The following is a 26136-nucleotide window of genomic DNA, read 5'->3' as shown; positions in this document are numbered from 1 at the left end:
AGGTGGAAGCAGTTGTTTAAAAATACTTTGGTGTCAGTGAGGTTATACCACCAATATTAGTGAGTTGGAAGTAGGTGTGAGATTACATCCCCAATAGTATAGAAACATAGAAGATAGGAGTAGGAATAGGCCGTTCGGCCTTTCGAGCTTGCTCCGCCATTCAATGAGATCATGGCTGATCATCCAAATTCAGTACCCTGTCCCTGCCTTCTCCCAATATCCCTTGATCCCTTTAGCCTTAAGAAATATATCTAACTCCTTCTGGAATATATTTAATGAAATGGCCTCCACTGCCTTCTGTGGTAGAGAATTCCACAGGTTCACCACACTCTGGGTGAAGAAATTCCTCCTCATCTCTGTCCTAAATGGCTTAGCCCTTATCCTTAGACTGTGACCCCTGGTTCTGGACTCCCCCGCCATCGGGAACATCCTTCCTGCATCCAGTCTGTCCAGTCCTGTTAGAATTTTATAAGTTTCAATGAGATCCCCTCTCATTCTTCTAAACTCCAGCGAGTATAAGCCCAGTCAACCCAATCTCTCCTCATACGTCATTCCTGCCATCCCAGGTATCAGTCTGGTGAATCTTCGCTGCACTCCCTCCATGGCAAGAACATCCTTCCTCAGATAAGACGACCAAAACTGCACACAATACTCAAGGTGTGGTCTCGCCAAGGCCCTGTACAACTGCAGCAAGACATTCTTGTTCCTGTATGCGAACCCTCTCGCTACATAGGCCAACATACCATTTGCCTTCTTAACCACCTGCATGCTTACCTTCAGCGACTGGTGCACAAGGACACCCAGGTCTCGTTGCACTTCCCCTTCTCCCAATCTATTGCCGTTCAGATAATAATCTGCCTTCCTGTTTTGGACACCAAAGTGGATAACCTCGCATTTATCCACATTATACTGCATCTGCCCAATCGCCCAACCTGTCCAAATCGTACTGGAATTTCTCGGCATCCTCACAGCACACACGCCCACACAGCATTGTGTCGTCTGCAAACTTGGAGATATTACATCTAGTTCCCTCGTCTAGATCATTATATATATATATATATATATATATTGTGAATAGCTGGGGTCCTAGGACCGATCCCTGCAGTACCCCACTAGTCACTGCCTGCCACCCGGAAAAAGACCCGTTTATTCCAACTCTTTGCTTTCTATCTGCCAACCAGTTCTCTATCCAAGTCAGTACCTTGCCCCCAATCCCATGTGCCTTATGTGGGACCTTATCGAAAGACTTCTGAAAGTCCAAATACACTAGATCCACTGGTTCTCCCTTATCTATTCTACCAGTTACATCCTCAAAAAATTCCAGTAGATTAGCCGAGCATGATTTGACTTTGTCCGATCCTGTCACTGTTTTCCAAGTGCTCTGCTATTACATCTTTTATAATTGACTCTAGCATTTTCCCCACCACCGATGTCAGGCTTACTAGTCTATAATTCCCCGTTTTCTCTCTACCACCTTTTTTGAATAATGGGGTAACATTAGCTATTCTCCAATCCATGGGAACTGTTCCAGAGTCTATCGAATTTTGGAAGATGACCAGCAATGCATCTACTATTTCTAGGGCCACTTCCTTAAGTACCCTAGGATGTAGATTATCAGGCCCTGGGGATTTATCGGCCTTCAATCCCATCAATTTCCCTAACACCATTTCCCTACAAATACTGATTTCTTTCAGTTCCTCCCTCTCATTAGACCCTATGTTCCCCGACATCTCTGGGAGGTTATTTGTGTCCTCCTTTGTGAAGACAGAACCAAAGTATGTATTTAATTGGTCTGCCATTTCTTTGTTCCCCATTATAAATGCCCCTGATTCTGACTGCAAGGGACCTACGCTTGACTTCACCAATCTTTTTCTCTTCACACATCTATAGAAGCTTTTACAGTCAGTTTTTATGTTCCCTGCAAGTTTACTCTCACATTCTATTTTCCCCCTCTTAATTAATCCCTTTGTCCTCCTTTGAATCCTAAACTGCTCCCAATCCTCAAGTTTACTGCTTTTTCTGGCCAATTTATATGTCCTCTCCTTGGATCTTATGCTATTCCTAATTTCCCTTGTTAGCCACGGTTGAGTCACCATTTTTGTTTTATTTTTATGCCATACAGGGTTGAACAAATTCTGTAGTTTCTGTAGCTTACAATACTAGTGTATCTTCATGGTGTTGCTCATGACAAATGATAGAATGTGCCCTGTGTCTTGCCTGTCTCTGTTGCCTTTCCTGATCAAGCCTCATGCTTCCCCCACTAATGTTAACTTTTCTCTGCTCACCCTTATGCTTATTGTCATCACTGTTCCCTTATTCCCCTCCCTCTTGTCTCTAAATAAATGTTGTCTTCCCACCCCGCTCCCTGCAGCCTCATCACAAATGACAAATGACTTGCGCCTCCTGCATTTAGTGCTTCATCTTCGCCATGGGCGTCCTATGTATTGGCCCCAGTCTGCCCCTCACCACTGCCAAGCTTTCTCCTTCCTCCCCCACTCCACTGTTCCCATTGCTGTTTGTGGTGCCTTCTATTCAGTGGTCCTGCAGTTTAGTTTTAAAATAGCTGATTACACATAAGTGCAATAGTTTGCTACAATTTTTATAAAATCATTATCTAAGTTTAATTCTGCTTTTTAAAACAAAATCTATGCTATAATATAGCAGAACGTTCGCAAGTGTTTTACATTTCAGTTTGAATAAACAGATGAAACGCTGTTTAAATTCAAAAAGAGTGTGTTCAACAGCAGGTGGGCGAACTGGGGCAGATCCAGGGAGAGAAGCAGGAGAGGGGGATAGCTTGGCAGTAGTGGGGCGAGGTAGGCTAGGCCCAATACACAAGACCTGTGACAAAAAGATGAAGCAGGAAGAGGAACCCATGGCGGCAGCGAGGACAGGCATGCTGGTGCCAATAGGAAGCTAGCTGTAAAGATAAGGCAGCAGAAGAAGGGGAGAGGTATTAAATTGGAAGCAGGAAATTTAAAAAAAGTAAAATATCGCTGGGCCGCAAATCCTGCAAAATCTTGACTGGCAGTACCCCGGAAGCAGGGAAAGGGTTAACAAAATGGCAGGAGAAACTATGCAACTACACCACCTAGTGTTAAAAAGGCAGAAAGGTAAGCAATAATGGTTAAGCAGGCATTGGCCATTAATTAAAATAATATAAATAGGTGTAAGACATGCATTACATCAGAATTAAGTGTGACAAGAGGAAGTGTGTGCAGTTGCAAGACTTTTAATTTATTACATATGATGTGTGTTTTTTTTTTGGAGAATCTAATCCTCTGTTCCTATTTTTGAATATGACCACCAGTAGTGCACACATGAAATTCTCTGCGATGTTAGAGCTTCAGATACACTCTTTATGGTTTTAGAGTACTGTAGCAAAATGCTGTAATATTATAGAGTTACATAGCTGTAAAGCAAGCAAACTGTGCATGCATGTATATATGGCTACAAATTTTAAAACTTACCAAGCGGCATTTCAAAGCAAATATTGATTTTTGCATTTTGGAAGGACGTAACATCCAGTCTAAATCTGTTTGTGCTTCACTAACTAAACAGACCGTCAGTGTATTTAAAGGCACTGGTATTGAGTTAATTTTACCAGTGAACACGATTCCTGAAATAGTCTAGAGCAGTGTTCACTGTAAAAGTCATAATTGCATCTGGGGCAATATTTCATAACTGTCTGCAGTATGGTCTTTACCCAAGGAGCTTCTACTAGAATTACTAAAAGCTAATCTGCAAAATTGGTGACTCTGCAGTTGTGTACATGGTGTTGGGAGGTGACGTATAATCCTTTTTTAAACATTAATTCAAGGTCATTTTTTTACCATTTGAGAGTTTATTACTGAACAACAGTCAATGCCATTGTGTGAAATGTTCATAGAAAAATGGACAGAGCAATCTTAGAATCTCTTAATAAAAGCAGAATTTGATTTATTCAGTTACCGTAGACTCGTGGCATTGGACTGAGCTTGGCACGTTTTTTTAAAAACTAGAAAAGTGCAGCTGCTGTGCTCTGTCTAGCCTGTGGGATCTTGCATCTCCATTCCCTCATTAAAGTAATCTTAAGATTTAGTGACTAAAGAAATTGCATAATCAACACTGTAGAGTCTAAAGACTGTTTCTAGTTCAGTTTGACTTTGTACTTCGTGTTAACGTGGGTTTCCAACACGTGTCTGAAGCAAGCTTCTGATTTACTAAGAGGAGGCTAGATACTGATGTTTAGTTCAATGTATGTGAACACTCCTCATGTGAGATACTGTACCAGGCGAGTTTTCACACGTCAAATTATTACTCTCAAACAAGTAACCAAGTGGCATTGTTAATGTGTGATTGCTGACTGGCTATTCACCCATGAATTTTGGTGTGGGGGGTATGTGGGGAATGGGGAGAGAGAATAAAAAAATCATGATTTAACCCAGTTTTGTCTGCACCCGACATCCAGGCAGTGCACATAATAATGGGCATAACTAGATAGCAATCAGTAGTGGGGGACTCTCGCCACCCCAACCCCTTGTTGACACTGAGACCAATTGTGACACGCTGTGCTGCTGCACAAAGATCAGCTCACTCAGCACAGCCCCAGAAATCAACTTTGATCTGTGTGGATAGATTGTAATCTGATCGAGGTATCCTATAGTGTTCTAAATGGTAAGAGTGAAGCATTTGAAAACCTCACTTGGCCATTAGTTTTGTTTAAAACTTTTATGTAGATATATTATGTTTACTTTTTATACAAGTTACCCCAATCAAGATGTTTACAGCTGATGGTAGTTACTATCAGCTGAATTCTATAGTACAAATGGCCTGATGTCTGTAGCCATGTGAAAATGTGGAGCTCCACATGAGTCGTCAGGCTAAGGGGAGCTGGTTTCCCACGTTAGCATTGTATGTAACAGTTAGTTCTCTACATTACACAGGGGAGCCCCGTGCAATGAACATTTGACTGAAAAAAGGAGAGCAGCACACACCGGTCGTTTTCCCTAGATCATGGGAAGCAGACCGTGTAAAAGCACCACAGGTGGCCATTAGTTAAACAAGCTCTCAGCTCGAACTGTGGAGAAGTGATTCCTATATTTGGGATTAATCTATCAAAATATTAGAGTAACAAATTAATGTTAAAATGTTTATTTGTATGATCTGTGTTAGGTTGCTTATTAAGCGTGTTTATGGTAGTGACAGCAGACATCGTGCAGTTTTTCCTTGAAGCATGACCTTCATACAAGGATGTTAATGTTTTGTGGCAGTTACACTCCCATATGGACGGGTTTAATTTTTGCAGTTGATTTACTATTTTTATATCCAGTAGTTTAGATGAAGTTGGAAATTATAGGAAACTTGTTTATAAAAAGAAGCTCAAAGTAATGTTTTGTATAAATTTAAACAAGCTATACTGGTCACCTGACCATTTGTACCAGACCTGTGCCACTGAATCCAGCTTCTCTAGTCTCTAGTGTGGTGTCCCGCTAAGTAGGTCAAGTGGAAAGCATTTGGGTCCAGGGACATGAATAGAGAGGAAAAACATTGCTCAATGCCTCTGTTTGAGCAGTAGATGGGTTGCAGGCACATGAGTATGATTGCATTTCAGACAAATGTTAGCATGAAAACCAGTTATTGTGTGTACATCTGGATACAATGTACCATTGGTGCTTTGGCCCACACAGTAGTACTGGCCAGTACAAGGCAGCATACATGATGTATTTTTAGAACACCATTGTTCTGCTTTTAACATGGATTCCTTGTATCACATTAGCGTGTAATACCAACGTTGCTGCATTAATATAATAATGTAATATTTTGGGGTGAATTATTTTTAATCATTAAAGTCTCTGTTTGATCAGTTACTGAGACTTATTAATTGTTTTGAACTCACCCGGTGTCCTGGCCTACATTTTTCCGTACTCTAACACCGCCAAAACTGATTAACTGATCATTCATCTCTCAGCATTTGTGGGACCTTGTGGTGTGCAGATTGGTTGCTGATTTGCCTGCACAACGTCAGCACCTACTCTTCACATGCAATTTATTGGTTGTAAAACGCTTTGGGACGTCCCGAGGACTTGAAAGGCGATATATAAATGCAGTTCATGTTTTAAAAAATTAATTCGAAGGTTTATGTCAGTAACATAGATGATCCAAATGCTACAGTAAACAAATTGTCCAAATAGAAGGTGTTTGCTTTAGATTAGTGTTTTTGCCTTAAGTACTTGTGGATCTGCAGTTATTCTGAATAGGCACAAGAACAAAATAATATTTTCTAATTGCAGGGAGATTTTCCCTCTTCAATTTTTTAGATATAAAGCCCGCCATAACCTATTCTCACTATTGATGAGGAACATTTTGTTAGTATGATGATTACATTTGTTAGAGTTCTAACTACATTTATAAAGTTCTGGATCGTTGGGCATGTTTCTTTTTTAATCTCTTGGTCTATAAGGCCTGATTTTAATCCCCTGAGGAGCAGGGGCCTAATTTAAATGACAAAGCCACGTCCTGATGACTAAATTGGGACATGCGCACCATTTTAACTACAGGTCCGACTAAGGCCTGCATGGTCTCGAACTAGTCAGCAAAAGCTGTCGGCAGAGAGCATCCTTGGTACAGGAGGCCTAGGGGAGTTGATTTTTTTTTTAACTTTTTTTTTATAGGTTTCTTGTGGGCCAGTTGTGCTGCTCCTAGTTCCACAAGGATACTTTGAACCTCCCCAACCCTGGGATTCCCCCCATCCCCGATCGCAAACCTTACCAATTTTTTGCATTTCCCTCACCACCCCCCACCCCATCTTACTTACTTTGCCGTGGGCCGTTTCCATGGCTCCCAATGATGGGCTGACGTTCCTCCCCCCAACGACTTTCGACTCCCAACCACCGGTGGTCAACCCTGCCAGTGTCAAGTGGGATTCAGTGTCGAAGCTTTCAAATGAGGTCCGGGACTTAAAATTGCCACTCGCTTCTGCCCCGATTCCTGCCCCAAGTTAGAATCAGTGCTATAATTTCAAAAATACTTCACTGAAAACACTTCAGATTTCACACAATACTTTTGTCTTTAGTGAAGTATTTTGAGATGCTATGAGGAGTTTTGGGACCTAACAATTGTAACTGATGTTTATAGTTTAGTACTACTGCAACAGTTTCTGGATTTATCCAAGTTTAGTTGTATTTTTTCCCCACATTCAAGCAATCCTATATTGTAGCAGAATGTGTGCTGGTTTTTTAACATTTCAGTTTGAATGAACAGAAGAAGCACTGTTTCAATTCAAAAAGTCAGTGTTCAGCAGCAGGTGGGAGAGCTGGGGCATATTCTGAAAAACAGACATTTCATTGGTGTTAGTCCAGCCTGTGCTAACGGTGTGCTGTACTTGGCTAAGTTTACACTAATACTGGAATTTTCCCTTATAGGGCACAGCATGACTAAGAGCAGGCAGGGCTTCAGTTGACAGTTCTTTCAGCTTAGCTGAAGTTTGCTGAAGCCCTGTATCATAGACTACAAGGGAAATGTGTTTCTTGGGGGTTGGGGCGGGGTGAGAGAGGGAGAAAAGCTTGGATGTATATGCTACATAAACCTGCCCACCATTTCAGAAGCTGGATCTTGTTTCTTCACAGTTGCTTGTCTGCAGTTGTAAGTAATGGAATTCGCCTTTCCTGTTTAGTAATATAGGCCAAAACTAGCACAGTTAATGAGTCTGAAGCGGCAGCCTTTCTTTTACGATGTATAGACATTTCAAAATTGCTCAATAATGTACAATAATTAGTTTGGGTGGATAACTTTGCACCAGCGCCAGAGTTTATTACGGTGGTTCTACCCTGATATTTGATTAGGCAGTTCCTCTTCTAGCTGTGGAATTTCAGACTATGTCGGAAACAGGTCTGACTGCATATTTTTAGTGAGTGTGCTCAGAGCGGAACAAAATCTGATTGGGGACTGTACTGTGAGCAACAAAAAAGCTGTTGCTTAAACACAAGAGGGTCGATTATGTTTTTTTTTAAACTACCTTAAGTTAGTAAAATTTGAACTCTACTCTATTTTACAACAGACTTGGAGGGGCAGAAAAGACTGAAGGCAGCAGTGTTCTGATTTTAGTAGGAAGCGTTTGTGTATTTACCCTTTCCGTCCCCCAGAGGAATCTTTCGCCATATGGTTCACTGCAGTACATGTAGTCACCTGATTAATACGCAATAGTTAGGCTCTAAAACATTTGTGCTTCTGAAGTTATATCAAGTTCAGTTTTAACAGAAAGCCATAGCTTACTGCTAATAAAGGTATCTGCAGTGGTGGACCTTTATCCACTTGATGTGGAATTTCACAATAAAGTGATTATTAAAACCCTGTAAAGTACTATGCTTGTAATATGTTTACAAGCTCTTAAAAAAGCAAGACTGCATACTGCTGGCTTTCTGTTCTATGCATTGTTAAACTGTTTTGATTTAAGATTGCTCCGTTAAAGTGATGTTTAAAAAGAAAGTCTTAAAATATTCACCAACTTTCTTAAATGTAGCTGTGTCGTTAGGTGGACAGTAAAAAAAAAAAAAAAAAAATATTGATTTTGTTTTTATTTTCCCCCCAACAGAAAAAGGAGAGGGTTCTTTAAATGGAGATGATGAAAAGGATCCACAGTCTCCATATTCTGTGGAAACTCCTTACGGTTTTCAAATAGACCTGGATTTTCTTAAATATGTGGATGATATACAAAAAGGAAACACTATAAAGAAACTGAATATTCAAAGAAAGTCCAAAGTGGTTAAAACTCCTGCAAACCCTAGAAACGCTGGAGATCAAGTCAGTGGATGGACCTCAACGGAATCCCTGTCCTCCTCCAACAGTGAAGACAACAAATTGTCACCATCCTTATTTATTGGTGCAAGAAGTCAACATACTCCTCAAATAAGAGGTGGTGGCATTGAGGCATCACCGGCATTTTTAACTGTTCAAGAAAATAAACTGTTGCCACCACCTTCACCGAGGCCAGCTGCACACAATTTCCATGTTGAAAAAACTCTGATGGAAACCCGTAGAAGGTTGGAGCAAGAGCGATTGATCATGCAGTCGACCGTTGGAGATGCACGGCGACCTAGGTTTGCAAGCTTTGGAGGCATGGGCTCTACCAACTCTTTGGCTTCATTTACAGGATCTGCTGGTCTGAATCAAGTGTCCCCAAATTCTCAGCAAATTCATAATGGTTTCCAGGCAAATGGAGATTACAATCCTTATTTTACTTCATCAATGGGCAGTTCCATTCGTCATAGTCCTTTAAGCTCAGGTATCACAACGCCTGTCACAAATGTCACCCCAATGCATCTGCAGCACATCAGGGAGCAAATGGTAGTTGCACTTCGACGACTCAAAGAGCTTGAGGAGCAAGTGAAAACAATTCCGATTCTGCAGGTAAAAATTTCAGTGTTACAAGAAGAAAGAAGGCAATTGACAGCACAGCTGAAAAGCCAAAAGATTTTGAATCAGAATGCCGCTTGTGGGTTTCGAAAGCGATCCTACAGTGCAGGAAATGCAGATCACTTTGAACAATTACTACAGACTAAGCAGGGAGGAGAACTACACATTGACTCAGAGGATGAAATGGAAGGTTTAGAGCAGAGTTCATTGAGAATGGAAGAGTTTAGGCAACTGACAGCAGAAATGCAGGCTCTTGAAAAAAAGATACAGGACAGTAGTGATGAGAAACAGAGCAGCAGTAGGATGTGCACACAACCATTGGTGAAAGAGTACAGGTCCATAGCTGTAGGAATGGATGTGAACATGGATGAAATTGTGGTTTATCATAGATCTGCAAGACTTTTCAAAGATGTAGCAATTAGGGCAGTTGTCGAACAGACAGATGCCAGCGTTGGGGTCACTGAGACTCTGTTAGGTGTCACCACCGAGGCAGAGATGGAAATTGAGCTGCAGCAGCAGACCATTGATGCGCTAAAAGAGAAAATTTACAGGCTTGAGGTGCAGTTAAAGGAAACCACACATGAAGTGGAGATGAGTAAACTGAAGTTAGAGCTGCAGGTTGCTGGATCTAGGAAAAAGACAGATAAATATGTAATGGCAAAACCACTGGTCTCTAGTGCATCAGTACAAGCAGTAGCACAAATGAAAAATCAAATGGTAGGTGACCATGTAAACTATTGTGATGCTTGTGTAAGCACTCAACAGCAAACACACAGCACTGGAGTTACTTGTAGGCCTGATCTTCAAGATGTTGCTGTGGGTCCAGATATACCTATAAACTGCTGGGTTGTACATGAGAAGGTGGAATTGCAGGATATGGGTGTAGGTCATCATGTTGTAATGTGTGATAAAGCTATGAATTGTGGGGTGGAGATAAGTTTCTCAGATGTGGCCATAAACACAGAAGGGTCTATGGAGGAGCAAGAACTTAGGATGAGAGAAAATGTTTTTCGAACCAAGGAATTTAAATCAATAGGGTGTGGTGATTGTTCAGTGGATGTTATTGTTTGTCAACCAAAAGAACTAGTGTCCTCCAGTACGAACACTGTACAGGTTAATACAATTGACTCCGCTGTAATGGCAGTACCCCAAACTGCAACCCAACAAACGCACACAGACATAGATAGATTGAACCAGTTCACAAATACTGAGCTAGTATCACTTACAGACTCCACTACCAATACCCTTGTGAGCAATTGCAATAAAGAGACCAACACTACAGTCATTGAAACGCGAACTGTAGCCGTGGGAGATGGTAGAGTGAAGGACATCAATGTAACTGCTAAAACTCGCTCCACTGGTGTAGGCACGACAGCCACTTATGATATTGATTTGGAAAAGTCATCTGTTAAGACGAAAGATTTTGGAGTTGGGCAATTGAGTGTAAATGAGAACTATCTTGTTGGTTTGAAAACGAGAAATATTGGTTGTGGCACAATTAATCAACAACTTATGACTGCGAACACAAAAAGCATCGGTGTCGGCGATGAGTCTGTGTTTGCTGCAAATAACCAAGAGACTAATCCAGAGCCGAATCCAGAGGCTGAATCCACGCTGAATCACTACGTTGAGCGTGTACAAAAGTTGTTACACGAACAGCAGATGCTACTGGCTGAAAATTATACTGAACTAGCTGATGCCTTTGGACAGCCCCACTCTCAGATTGGAACCCTCAACTCCCAGCTTATCAATACGCTGACTTCTATAAATTCTGTCATGAAATATGGGAGCACTGAGGAAATAAGTAACAGTGGTACTGTCGACCCTTGTGCAGACACTGCAGGTGCGATTACAGGTTAGTTGCAAGTCTGTGATCTCGTAACTGAGAAGCAGTGTTTTAATTGGTTTCCTCACTCCGACTAATTGTAAAACTTTTAAATTGGAGTACCTTTAGCTTAAACCTTTCACCATTGCATTTTGAAATTAATATTCAGTTCAATGAAACAATTTTGTGTATGCCAGTTGCTAAATGGAATTTTCGTCACAGTTCCATCTTCCTCTTTTTTACTCGGTGATTGCAAAACTTGAAATGTCAAGGGAGAGCACCCAATTACACATACCAGATAATAAATTTTGTTGTAATTGTGTGATCCAGTATGCCTTAAAATCCTATGCCAAAAAATGGTAATATTCTTTGTCCTGAATTGAGTTGCAACTCTATCGAATTCATGTAACTTTGGAAAATATATGAATCAGAGGAAGAGATAGCTCGAACAGTAAGAAAATAAATTCAGTTTGACTGCTATACATTTTAAAGTATAGATTAAAGAAAATTTATGACAGCAATACAGTCTCTGAATTCAGGTGAAAAATTGGAGCTTAGCTCTCATTGTTTTTTGTGGATCACCTGGTTGCGATTGCAGCTTTACAAGAATCCATTGTGCTGTGTTTATCCCAGTTGATAAAAGTCTGAAAGTCTATAGGCATTTTCCTCGTTGCTGTAAAATATTCTATTTAGAGCAGAAACATCCAACGAATAAGCTAGAGGTGCAACCCTTATTAAAATGCCGTTCCATTTACCACCCTTGTATAAACTTATTACAGGGACGAACAGTAAGCTGATGTATTGTATGAAATTACCATAATAATTTAAGTTATGACTTGCTCCTGCCAATAAGCAGGAGGTTATCCACTTCATTGCATACAATTTCTCAGCAGATTAATGCATTCCATTTGACTTGGATTTATATAACTCACTAATCACATCCTTAGGACATCCCAGCGTACTTTATAACCAGTGAATTATTTTTTGCTGTACAGTCACTTATTATGTAGGCAAACATGGCAGCCAATTTCCACACTGCCACAAACAGCAAATAAAAATGAATGACCAAATAATTTATTTTGAGGGAGGAATACTGGTCAGAACATTAGGAGAACTCCCTGAAAAAAATGCCATGAGATCTTTTATGATCCACTTGAACAGGTAAATGAGTTCTCAGTTTAGCATCTTGTCCAAAAGACAGCTCCACTGACAATGCAGCACTCCCTCAATACTGAACTGGAGTGCTGAAATCCTGGACTGGGGCTTAAACCCACAACTTTCTGACTTTTATAGAATTACATAGAATATACTGCACAGAAACGGGCCATTTGGCCTAACCAGTCCCTGTTGGCATTTATGTTCCACTCAAGCCTCCTCCTGTCTTTCCTCATCTAACTATCAGCATAACCCTCTGTTCCCTTCTCACTCATCTACTTATCTAGCCTCCCCTTAAATGCACCTATACTATTCACATCAACCACTCCCTGTGGTAGCGAGTTCCACATTCTCACCACTCTTTGGGTAAAGAAATTTCTTCGGATTTCTCGGTGACTATCTTATATTGATGGCCTCTAGTTTTGCTCTTCTCCACAAGTAGAAACACTCTCTCTGTGTCTACCCTATCAAAACCTTTCATAATTTTAACAACCTCTATTAGGTCACCCCTCAGCCTTTTTTCAAGAGAAAAGAGACCCAGCCTGTTCATCTTTCTGGTATCATCCTTGTAAATCTTTTTTGCATCCTCTCCAGTGCCTATATATCCTTTTTACAATATGACGACCAGAATTGTGCACAGTACTCCCAAGTGTGGTCTTACCAAGGTTCGATACAAGTTTAGTATAACTTCTCTCCTTTTCAATTCTATCCCTCCAGAAATAAACCATTGTGCCTTATTATCCTGCATTGCTACTTTTAGTGATGTGTATTTGCACTCTGATCCCTTTGCTCCTCTACCCCATTTAGATTCTTATTTTCCAAGTAATATGTTGCCCCCTTATTTTTCTTACAAAATGTAATAACTCTCACTTGTGTGTTGAAATTCATTTGCTAATTATATCAATTCTGCAAGTTTATTGTTTTGTAATATGTTGCAGTCCTTCTCTGTATTGACTATCTTCCCCCCCCCAAAAAAAATTTGTGTGTTCCGCAAAATTAGAAATTGGCCCGTAATTTCCGATAGGAGGCATGCGGCTGCCTCCTATCTGGAAAAAATCTAGGCCCTTACCTGAGGGCTCCCGAGGTCCGGACTCTTCCACTCCTGGGCCTCTCCTGGTGTGCGCGCACAAAGGCCCAGGTATCCCAGGGACACAGGCGGTTTGCAAGCGTCCCTGGGATCACATGGGCCAGGCGAGCCAATGCCAATGGGAGAAGGGAATCCCCCTTCAGGTAAACCTGTCAAAAGTATGAATGGGGACCCACTGAAAAAAGATATCAAAACAGTAAATAATTTTTTTCTTAATCACATTTTTTAAATGAGTTAAAATTACGTTAAATTAAATATTTTAAACAAGGATTCTTGACGGATCGGAAGTGCTGGTTTTCAGCGCGTGTGCTTCGCATGCTTCAAACCGGCACTTGCGAGGTCCCTATGGGTGTGTACACAGCTCATACACACACCTAGGCATCAGAAATTATGGGCCATCGTGTTTTTGAATCCAAAAGACTTGGGTGAGAGTGCTACTAACTGAGTCCAGCTGAAAACTAGCACATAAAAAGGTAATGTTAACCTTTTTCCTTGGCCTAAGAAAATGTTTTTTACTTTAGGAGCATTTTTGGAGATATTCATTTTTGCTTGTACTTTTTGGCTGCCTAGCCTACAGCTCAGCAGCTAAGGGAGTAGAGACTCATTATTAATGCTTCCTGTAGCTAGACACCAGAACATACCAGGACTGCCCAGGTGTGACTGTTGTCTTTGGTTTTTCTTTCCTCAGCTTGTCCCCCACCCCCAAAACCCTTTTGACATGGATTAAATCGGGATCGAGAAGAGCGGGGCTCATGTTCTGTGGCACTAAACAATAATGTGCTAACATCAGTGCCACTGTACTGCCTGATGGATGTAAATTTTAAATTTAAATTGTTGGCTATAATTACTTGCATTCTTTTTTTATTCCTTTCATTTTTCACTAATTGTGCCACATACCATTATACATCTGACTGCCAGGAAACACTAGTAAACTTTCCCAAAGCTATGTTTGGTTCCACTCTGTGAACAGTCAATGCAAAAATTGATTTGAATATGGTGAGTGGACTCATTTAATTTCTCTTCCCCCCTGCCCCATTGTAAAATTCAACACCATGCTTCTTGAGAGTGGATAAATCTTCCCCCCAGTTCCAGAGAACAAATATAGCAAGTGAACTTTACCTGCCTTTCTGATTGAGAGGGGGGCGTCCTTATTGTTCAAAGTATGGAGGGAGGAAACACCTGATTTTAAAACTTAAAATAACCAGTTCTGTTTTACATGTTTGCATGTATGCAAGGTATTGGTGAGGCCGCACCTGGAATACTGCGTACAGTTTTGGTGTCCATACTTAAGAAAGGACATACTTGCTCTCGAGTCAGTACAAAGAAGGTTCACTCGGTTAATCCCGGGGATGAGGGGATGGACATATGAGGAGAGGTTGAGTAGATTGGGACTCTACTCATTGGAGTTCAGAAGAATGAGAGGCGATCTTATTGAAACATATAAGATTGTGAAGGGGTTGGATCGGGTGGATGTAGGGAAGATGTTCCCGATGATGGGTGAAACTAGACTAGAACTATAGTCTTAGAATAAGGGGCTGCTCTTTCAAAACTGAGATGAGGAGGAACTACTTCACTCAGAGGATGGTAGGTCCATGGAATATGCTGCCCCAAAAAGCTGTAGAAGCTACATCATTACATAAATTTAAAACAGAAATAGACAGTTTCCTAGAAGTAAAGGGAATTAAGGGTTACGGGGAGCGGGCAGGAATTTGGACATGAGTCTAGGTTCGGATCGGTCATGGCCCTGTGGGTAGCGGAGCGGGCCCAGGGGCCGTGTAGCCTGATCCTGCTCCTATTTCGTGTGTCTAATTCTGTTAGATTCAGGAGATGGTTCTGTGATAGTGGATTGGCGGTTAGGATCAGATCAGCCATGATCTTATTGAATGGCGGAGCAGGCTCGAGGGGCCGATTGGCCTACTCCTGCTCCTATTTCTTATGTTCTTATTTCACTTGAAAATCGAAATTGATTATCAGTACCCTGAAAAAATTGCATTGATAATTTTTTAATATTTTTAAATAACATTGCTGTAGTTTACAAAAGTATGTTGACTTAAAAAAAAACTAGTCTGTGTAAAGTCGTCATCTCAACAATCACCCCAAATGTCAGCTTGGCTCAGTGGTAGTAATCTTGCCTCTGAGTCAGAAAGTCATGGGTTCAAGCCCCACTGCAAAGACTTGAGCACATGATCTTTGTGACACTTAATTGCAGTACTGAGGGAGTGCTGTATTGTTGGAATTGCTGTCTCACTAATGCAACTTTTAAACCGAGGTCCCGTGTCCCTGCTCAGATAGACGTGAAAGATCGCAGCAGAGTTCTTTCATTTATTCCTCAATCAACATTTTAACAAAACAGATTACAGGAAACTTTCGATTAACCGGCCCCTAAATAACCGGCAAAATTCAGGAGTCGGTTCAGGTAACTTTTATTACTTGCACAGCAACAAATGGAGGAAGGCAAGGGTTTGGCTGCAGCTGTTGCTAAGCTACAGAGACGCTTGCAACTTGTGGACGTTCTGAAGCTGTACAGGGTTTATTGCTTTATACGGAGCTCTAAGGTCCGTATCTTTTACTATAGCGTTCGCTTATCCGGAATTGTTGATGAACCGGCACCACGTCGGTCCCGTCCGTGCCGGATACCAGAAAGTTTCCTGTAATGGGTCACTTATCTCACTGCAGTTGGAGACCTAGCTGTTTGCAAATTAGCAGCTATAGTAATTACACTTGAGCTGTGAAGAATGTTGGGATGTCCTAAAGATGTGTAAGGTGCGATATGAATGCAAGTTTGTTCTTTTATAAAAGCTGGTGTAAATAGCGCACACTCTCTCAGCTTTTATGCCAATTGACAAATTTATTGTTATAAGTTGCATCTGCAGGTTTTCAGGCCTGCATGAAGTTCTGACTAATGGTACAACTTTTACAATAATGATCAGGCATTTGTTCAGTTTTTATTTTCAGAGCTTGTTATTTTTGGGGGTTTGCCACCAGACAACAGGGTGTCTGGAGACTTTCCCTAGCATCTGGGTAAGCCAACCTTAATCGATGCATTGTCAATGTGTTCAATTCTTTTCCACTCAAGTTTGAGCTACAGAAGCAAGAACTGAGTACTATTATTTTCCACACTATTACACAATGTTTCAGAGACTTTTTGAACAGTCTTTCTGCTACTAAACATGATGTTTCTGTTTAACTTCAACTTCTATCCTCTCTCCATATCTTCTGACTTGGAAAGCCATAGCTTTTGAAATTTCATTTATCATATAACTATACTATCTTAAGAGGATGCTGGTGCAATTCAGTTGATGCAGTTTACAAAGCATTTTGATTATCCCAGTATAGTGGTCATGTTAAGTTGAAACTAAATGATTGGTTTATGCTGACATTGCACTCTGTGAGAAGATGCATGATAGGATTTGACAGGGTAAGTATATTCTGTGACCTGAAAGAATGCACCAGTGCTTGGCAAATTCTTCATCGATTACATCATTGTGCTCTGCCAGGGGCTGGTGGTTGGTCATTAACAAAACAGCATGAATCAAAACTTCTGGAATATAACCTTTGTAGTTAGAAATGTTTGATTTCTCCATTTTTAAAAAATCGCTTTCAAAGCTGCAGTAGCTCATGGCTCACGTAATATTTTTCCGCCACTTATAAGGGCTAATTTTGCACGGTTCAGCTCTCAGCATGGATGTGAGCAGGAGTTGGAGATGGCCTAGTAACACTATAGGTCTGATTCTGCAACCTGTGGCCACCTCTAGCAAGAGGTGAGCAATGTAACCCTACTAATTTAAACATAAAATGAATCTTGAGTGTCATTTATTATGACAATTTTAAACTATATTTTTGGACATATAAATTTTCAATTTTGGACAGTGCTGTAATACTTCCCATTATGTTATGTCGTAGAATCATAGAATGATACAGCACAGAAGGAGGCCATTCAGCTCATCATGCCTTTACCGCCTCTTTGAAAGAGCTATTTAACTAGTCCCACTCTCCTTTTCTTTCCCCATAGCCCTGCAGATTTGCCCCCCTCATGTATTTATCCAATTCTCTTTTGAAAGTTGTTCTTGAATCTGCTTCCACTACCATTTCAGGCAGTGCATTCCAGATCATCACAACTCGCTGCGGAATTTTTTTCCCCCTTCATGTTTGGATAAATACTTGAAGGAGAAAAAATTGCAGTGGGTGTGGGACTAACTGGATTGCTCTTCAAAAGAACTGGTACAGACCTGATGGGCCGAATGGCCTCCTTCTGTGCTATACTATTCTATGTCGCCTCTGGTCCTTTTGCCAATTACCTTAAATATGTGTCCTCTGGTTACCGACCCTTCTGCCACTGGAAAAAGTTTCAGGTCACGGGTTTGGCAGGTGATGCCGAAGAAGCCTTGGCGAGTTGCTGCAGTGCATCTTGTAGATGGTACACACTGCAGCTACAGTATGCCAGTGGTTGAGGGAGTGAATGTTTAAGGTGGTGGATGAGGTGCCAAGCAAGCGGACTGCTATGTCCTGGATGGTGTCGAGCTTCTTGAGTGTTGTTGGAGTTGCACTCATCCAGGCAAGTGGAGAGTGTTCCATCACACTCCTGACTTGTGCCTTGTAGATGGTGGAAAGACTTTGGGGAGTTAGGAGGTGAGACACTCACCGCAGAATACCTAGTCTCTGACCTGCTCTTGTTGCCACAGTATTTATGAGGCTGGTTCAGTTAAGTTTCTGGTCAATGGTGACCCCCCCCGCCCCCAGATGTTGATAGTGGGGGATTCGGTGATGGTAATGCCGTTGAATGTTATGGGGTGGTGATTAGACTCTCGCTTGTTGGAGATAGGCATTGCCTGGTACTTAAGTGGCAGGGAACATTCGCACCACACATCAGCCCAAGCCTGAATGTCGTCCAGCTCTTGTTGCGTGCGGGCATGGACTGCGTCATTATCTGAGGAATTGCGAATGGTATTGAACACTGTGCAGTCATCAGCAAACATCCCCATTTCTGACCTTATGTTGGAGGGAAAGTCATTGATGAAGCAACTGAAGATGGTTGGGCCTAGGACACTGCCCTGAGGAATGCCTGCAGCGATGTCCTGGGGGTGTGATGATTGACTTCCAACCACCACAACCATCTTCCTTTGTGCTAGGTATGACTCCAGCCAGTGGAGAGGTTTTCCTCTGATTCCCATTGACTTCAGTTTTACTAGGGCTCCTTGATGCCACACTCTCAAATGCTGCCTTGATGTTAAGGGCAGTCACTCTCGCCTCTAGAATTCAGCTCCTTCGTCCATGTTTGGACCAAGGCTGTAATGAGGTCTGGAGCCAAGTGGTCTTGGCGGAACCCAAACTGGGCGTCAGTGAGCAGGTTATTGGTGAGTAATTGCCGCTTGATAGCACTGTCAACGACACCTTCTGTCACTTTGCTGATGATTGAAAGTAGACTGATGGGGCGGTAATTGGCCGGATTGGATTTGTCCTGCTTTTTGATGACAGGCCATACCTGGGCAGTTTCCCACATTGTCTGATAGATGCCAATGTTGTAGCTGTACTGGAACAGCTTGGCTAGAGGCGCGGCTAGTTCTGGAGCACATCCTTCTTAAAGTGTGGTGCCCAGAATAAACTCCATACTCCAGCTGGGGCCTAACCAGTATTTTATAAAGATTTAGCATAACTTCCATGCTTTTCTACTCTATGCCTCTGATTTATATAGCCAAGGATCCCATATGCCTTTTTAACGGCCTGCTTAACTTGTCCTGCCGCCTTCAAAGAATTGTGTACATACAGCCCCAGGTGTCTCTGTTCCTGCATCCCCTTGAAAATTGTACCATTTAGTTTATATTGCCTCTCCTCATTCTTCCTACCAAAATGTATCATTTCATACTTCTCTGCGTTAAATTTCATCTGCCATATGTCTGCCCATTCAACCAGTCTGCCTATGTGAAGTGTTTTTTTCTCTCTTCAAAGTTTACCATAATCTTTTCTGGGATTACTCTTTTTCTCCATTTGGTTCATCCACGTAGGAACCAAAAAGGAGGAATAAAGTAATCTCCAGTCCTGACTGGAGATATGATGCATAGCCAGACCTCTGCTGCCAGTGGTGTTCAAGGGGAAGAGACAGCTCTCGGTCCAAGTTGCAACTTGTTTTAGCAGTGAGATGACTTGAAATTTTAGCTATATTACTCTATAAATACAGCAAAATTCAAATGAATCTCGAAAGTATCCATTGGTCACCTTGCTGAAATGAGATCTCTATTTACTATTTTAATTCCCTTCCACACAGCTGGCTGAGTTGTGTGGGGTTTTTATTTTTATATAGTGGCTGATGGTAAATTTTAAGTTGTACATAAAAATGTTTAAATTCGATTCTACTAGCTTAATGACTAAGTGCTGAATAACTGCTGGGGGGGCGCAGACAAGTCCATGTATTATTGCTACCAGGAGAGTCTGGGGTTAGAAGTGGTAAGTGAAACCGGAGAAAAACATTAGTGGTGGAGACTGCGGGAGAAGTAGGAATGTAGAGCCAGTCTGTTCAGTTGAATAATTATTGTTTGTTTGTGGAAATATTTCACATTTTTGGGATTAGTCATGTAGTATAAATACATGCGTGCAGTCAAAACACATTTTAATTATTTTATGAACTATATAGATGCATATAATCTGCATGTGTGTAACTGACATCAATAGCAAATGGGATAATTTAATCTTACTGGTTGCCTCCTAGAGATGCATTTGAAGTTTGGGACTTAATAAAGGATGTATTTTTCTAGTTTTGATGTTTACTTTCACCGGTGCATTTAGATAAAATTTACAGATCATTACATATCTATCTTCTGAGCAATCAGAAACAACATTTCAAAAGCCTCATACTTGATCATTTCTAATTTGGAAATTTGCCATTTTCCATTTAAACAAACACAACACTTACTAGCTGGAAGACTCTGCTGCCTGGCAGGAGGACAGGCTGACATCACGTGTTGTAAATTTAATTTTCATATTTCTTCCCTTTTTCCCTCCTCCCTGACAGGGTTGTCAAGGAATTGGTTTGAACTTCATTTGTTGCCTGTATTGCTCAATGACAAACCACTGCTGTTTTAGGGGAATGATCTGAAGTGAGTGACCCAGGCATTTTCCCTCCCACCGTGTAGGGAAACATTGGCTCCCTTCAGTGGGCTTCTCACTACTCAGCAGAGGTGAGGATGAAGGGAGAAGGTATAGTGATCCTGTGTGAGCTAGTAGTCCATAATGCAGAGAATCAGTTTGCAAACCAGTGGCAACTTTGGGTGTCTATCTACATAATGTTTAAATGGCAAAAATGTTTGTTCTTCAATTTCCTTCTCTCCTGGCAATGACTTGTGCTGGGTTGCACTTCAATAGCCCCCTTTTAGTATTTGCTCCTGTGGTTATTCATATGCAAACCTGGACAGTAAGTTTTGGCACGCTATTCAGTTGTAGGGTGGCATCACAGCTGAGCCTAGTCCTGCCCGTGCTCAGCATGACAACTCAAGCTATTTTTAGTGGAAGCCACTGGATAGCAATTAAAAAGGGGACTATATTTTTCCTATCCTAGCCCAGGGGTGCTGAGCCTAATTATACCAAACTTGCTGCCACTCCTGGCAGGGATCAACTAACTTAGCACAAACTAAATATTGAACCTGAGACTTAATCCGTGTGGGATGAATTCCACTTTGGGCAGTTTACGTACTGGCTAAGTCATTGGTGGGTTTGGGGGTGGGAGGGCGCGTAGTTGCCAAGATATTTTTCAAAAAGCAAAATGTACTTCCTCTTTCATTCAGCAATTGGAATTTAGTTCTGTTGCAGTGAAAAGTCTTTTGTCGGACTCCTCAAATGGAGTTTAGCACCTCACAGTAATTATACACTGAGGAAAGGAAAACTGTAAAAGTCATGTGCAGCTCCAGTTACATTTAAGTACCTTTGGATGATAATCCTTGTATTGTCCATGGGATATTTTCAGAAATGTTTTTAGTTGGATTCAATCTCGCTTTGCTTGAGGAAAATATAGCCACAGATGGTTAAAGTAGAAGTTGTTTTGATAGGAAGAAACTGCAGATACTGGCAATGATTAACGTGGCAAACTGGTGTAAACAGGAATCTTTCTGGGTACTCAAATATTTCTCTGCCTTCTGTTAACTTCTGTGCTGCTGCACTAAATGCAGCCAATACAATTCAGTTAATCTGAGTAATGGCATTACTTGTACTTCTTACATTTTGCATGTCCTTTAATTTATAGTGCAATAAGCAGAACATGCTGGTTAAATGGAATTTAGGTAGCTTGATCTTGTCAATATTCAATCTCTAATCCTCTTGTCATCTAAGTAAACTTCCTGCTGCAAAGTACATATTTTTCACTTGGAGGGCAGCAAGACGGACCAGTTAACCTGGGCAGTACTGATCGTTTTAGGTGGCTCTTTAATGTTGTAAACTTTTATTTTAAAACAGGAAAACTAAACTTAGTTCTCCATATCAAAAGAAACTGCACAAACTGGAAGCCTGAAATAAAAACAAAATCTGCTGGAAGTACACAGTAGGTTGGTGAGCATTTGTAAAGAGAAAAGACAGGTTATGATGTTTTGTGTGTACACCCTTCTTCAGAACTCTTATCAGTTCTGGCAATGTCATAGCCTTGTCTTTACACTTGCTCACTGATCTGATCTGTATTTTCAGCATTTTCTGATTTTAATTCTGCACGTATTGCCTTTTAAAGTAGTATCCTAGTTTTGTGGTTGTACGCTTTTTTTTTTATTGTTGAGCTGAATAGTTGCTAGGGTTTGATTCCACATGCATTATACCATATACTCGTGTGAACTTTGACACAGTGTAGACTATTTGATTATCACAACTGAACACACTCCTATCTTCTTCAGAGGTCCACAAAAGTGCACTGCTAGAGTCACTGAATAGCAAACAGAAGCGAGAACCCTGGCTAATTTCCTCTCCTCTAACCCAAGGGAACTGAGACCAATTGTATCGCCCTTACCATTGACAGTGGTTGAGATCAGCTAACTCAATACAGACCAAAGGTTGAACCTTCGACCATCTGGGTCTGTATGAATCAGCTTTGCACTGGATAAACTCATTGAACCATCAGTGAGTACTCGTGTACATTGTATTTAATGGTTTTCAAATCATGTCTTCCTGGAAAGGATGTCTCTAATTTATAATGGCCCAGAAATTCGGGTCGGGGGCTTCCCGCGGGTGTAAGCCCCCGACCTGCACTTACCTTGCACTCCGGCTGTTGAGCTGTGGGCCCCCGTGGAATTCCGATCCGGGGCCTGCTCCAGCTGCCGGCGCACAGTGCTTGTGTATCCCAGGGGCGCAGTTAATTCATTGCGTCCCCTGGGATCACGTGGGCCATGGGCAGCCAATCGGAGCAGGGAATGCTCCATTCATAAGTCTGACAGGAAGTGCTGTCAAACTTAGAAATACTACGGGCCCCTTCTTCTTACAAAAATCACTAAATCTGTCTGTCCGCTATACAATCAAAAGTTATAGAGCGTACCTACATATATGTTATGTCAAAAGAAAGCTTATCATTAGGGGAGTCTAATAGGTGTATTTACTTTTTGGTCAGACAAAAATTGTTCAGACAGCCTACAAAAAAGGTTTAAAAAAACGGCAACATTCCGCTCATTAGCGTTGAGTGACGTGATGGTTGACCAATCGTACAGGGGATTAACCTGATGGTTGACCAATCGGTGCGTCACGGGTGGCATTTCATTGCGTGTGTGGGCGGGCCTAATCCTTCTGAGCTGAGGTGAGTGGCCGCCATCTTGATTCCTAACGATTTATTTTTCCCACTTTCTGTGCCTTTATTTTTCCCACTTTGTGTGTGTGGAGGGAAAATTGTTTTTTTAAAAAAAAAGTAAATTAATTTGTAAATATTTTTTCTAAGCTGATTAATTTTCCTACCTTTCACCCTCTTTTTCCTCTTGACTCGCTACCTCCGCTGGGCGCCGCAACCTTGGAGGCTTACCCCACCTGCAGGCCTCGAAGCCTCGGCCTCTCCTAGCCAGCCACGCCCGAGCTAGGCACGTCCCGCCCCGCGATCGCCGCCATCTTGGTAAAGGCTGGCGGCATGGGACTGCGCTGAGCGTAGCCATCGCTGCCATCTTAGTAAAGGCTGGCGGGGCGGGAGTCATCGCGCGCGTCAACGTCGGCCCGCAGCACGACCTGAGCTAAGCTGAGTCCGGCCGGGCCTCGCGCCATGCCGCGCACCGGCCGGCCCTGAGGCGCTGATCCGCGGAGGGAGAGGAGAGGAGAGAGGGATGAGGAGAGGGGGAGGGAGGGAGAGAGCTACGGTGAGTCCGGCCGGGCCTCATGCGCTCGGCCGTGCGCCGGCCGGCGCTGATCCGCGGAGGTGGAGGGAGGAAGAGGAGAGGTGGGGGAGGGAGGGAGAGGAGAGGAGAGAGGGGGGGGGAGGAGGGAGAGGAGAGGAGAAGAGGGGGGGGAGGAGCCTAGCGATCGAAAAAGGCAGACACAGGCAGACCAGGCTACCAAGAGAAGACAGGATATGCTCTCACTGCAGTCAGGGAGTGGTGGAGACAGAGATGCACTTCCTCACAGCCTGCGGAAAATATCAGGGCATCAGGGAGAATTTCTACCAAAAATTCTCACAAATATGCCCTGATTTCAGAAATCTGAATGACAACCAAAAACTCCCATTCCTACTGGGAGAGGAGAGAAGCTGTATAACACTGCGGCACACTATGTTACAGCTTGCCACGAACAGAGGGACAACCAGTAAACTAAGAAAAGAATATATATAAACAATGCGAATGTATATTTATACACTCAGGGATATACCTGTTTATACACTGTATGAATAGAACTGCGTTTATGTGCTAAACCATAAATGTATTTTGATGCTTTGGCAACATAAGATGTAACTTATCATGCCAATAAAGCGATTTGAATTGTGAATTGTGGGAGGGAGAGGAGAGGAGAGGGGGGGAGGGGGGAGGGGGAGGGAGAGGGGAGGGGAGAGGAGAGGGGGGAGGGAGAGGAGAGGGAGGGAGAGGAGAGGAGGGGGAGGAGGGGGGGGGAGGGAGAGGAGAGGGAGGGGGGAGGGAGGGAGAGGAGAGAGAGGGAGAGGGGGGGAGGGGGGGGAGGAGGGAGGGGAGGGAGAGGGGGAGAGGGGAGAGGAGGGGGGGAGGAGGAGAGGGGGAGGGAGAGGAGAGGGGGGAGGAGAGAGAGGGGAGGGAGAGGAGAGGGGGAGGGAGAGAGAGGGGAGGGAGAGGAGAGGGGGAGGGGGGGAGAGGGAGGGAGAGGAGAGGGGGAGGGGGGGAGAGGGGGGGGAGGGAGAGGAGGGAGGGGGAGGGGGGAGGGAGAGGAGAGGAGGGAGGGAGAGGAGAGGGGGAGGAGAGGAGAGGGGAGAGGAGAGGGGGAGGGGAGAGGAGGGGAGGGAGGGGGGGAGGGAGAGGGAGGGAGAGGAGGGGGGAGGAGAGGAGGGGGGAGGAAGAGGGGAGTGAGAGGAGGGGGAGGAAGAGAGGGGGGGGAGGGAGAGAGGGGAGGGGGGGAGGGAGGGAGAGGAGAGGAGGAGACGGGGGGGGGTGGAGGGAGGGGGGGAGGGGAGGGGGTAGAGGAGAGGGGGTGGAGTGGAGGAGAGGAGGGGGAGGGAGGAGAGGGAGGGGGTGAAGGGGAGGGAGGAGGTGGAGGAGAGGAGGGGCAGGGAGGGAGGAGAGGAAGGGGGGGAGAGGAGAGGGGGGGGGGTGGGGGGTGAGCTAACCAAAACCCGCTAGACGCCATAATAACAGAAAAAGAACTTCTTGAAAAACTCAAGGACCTGCGACCAGGAAAGCTTGCGGGATAGACGGCATACTAAACGAGATGATTAAACACGCAGACGACAAAATGAAACTAGCTATCCTAAAACTCTTCAACTTGGTTCTAAGTGTCGGTTATTTCCCTGACATCTGGAACAAAGGACTCATAACACCCATATACAGAAGTGGGGACAAAATCGACCCAAACAACTATCGAGGCATCTGTGTAAACAGTGACCTGGGGAAGGTGTTCTGTAGCATCATAAACAAAAGACTTATAAACTTCCTTGAGGAGCACAATGTCTTGAGTAAAAGCCAAATTGGATTCCTGCCAAACTATAGAACATCCGATCATATCTTCACCCTACAGACCCTAATTGACAAACACGTTCACCATAACAAAAGCAAAATCTACGCATGCTTTGTAGATTTCCAGAAGGCTTTCGACTCCATCTGGCATGACGGTTTATTCCTGAAACTTATCAAAAGCGGGGTAGGAGGGAAAACATATGATGTAATTAAATCAATGTATACAAACAATAAATGTGCAGTTAAAATTGGAGACAAACAAACAAAAATACTTCCCACAGGGGCGGGGGGTGACGCAGGGCTCGCCAATCTCACCGACACTCTTTAATATTTACATTAATGGATTGGCAAAACTACTTGAACAATCTACAGCACCTGGCCTCACCCTATATGAATCCAAGGTTAAATTCCTCCTCTCTGCAGACGACCTGGTTCTGCTGTCACCAACTAAGGAGGGTCTACAGCAGAACCTGGACCTGCTGGAAGTCGTACTGCCAGACTTGGGCCCTGACAATAAATCCCCAAAAAACCAAAGTCCTTGTGTTCCAGCAAAGATCCAAACATCAGGGACCCAAAATAAATTTCACAGTAGGAACAACCAAAAT

At 42.9% G+C, this 26136-nt stretch overlaps 1 protein-coding gene across 1 annotated transcript in view; it reads left to right on the top strand.

Moving 5' to 3' along the window:
- Positions 1-26136, top strand: part of kank1a (KN motif and ankyrin repeat domains 1a) — a 350207-nt gene that overhangs the window by 304998 nt on the left and 19073 nt on the right. Inside the window, exons 4-5 of the mRNA XM_085984893.1 lie at positions 8573-11248; positions 14431-14456. Of these exons, the coding sequence (XP_085841019.1) occupies positions 8573-11248; positions 14431-14456 (2702 nt within the window). The remainder of the gene's footprint in view (positions 1-8572; positions 11249-14430; positions 14457-26136) is intronic.

The sequence above is a fragment of the Somniosus microcephalus genome, chromosome 1 (assembly GCF_052327205.1).
Source record: "Somniosus microcephalus isolate GS21.2 chromosome 1, FLI_Smic_1.0, whole genome shotgun sequence".
NCBI classification, from domain to species: domain Eukaryota; kingdom Metazoa; phylum Chordata; class Chondrichthyes; order Squaliformes; family Somniosidae; genus Somniosus; species Somniosus microcephalus.
Note: the sequence above shows the minus strand (reverse complement) of the source record. Positions and strands in the feature narration are given on the sequence as shown.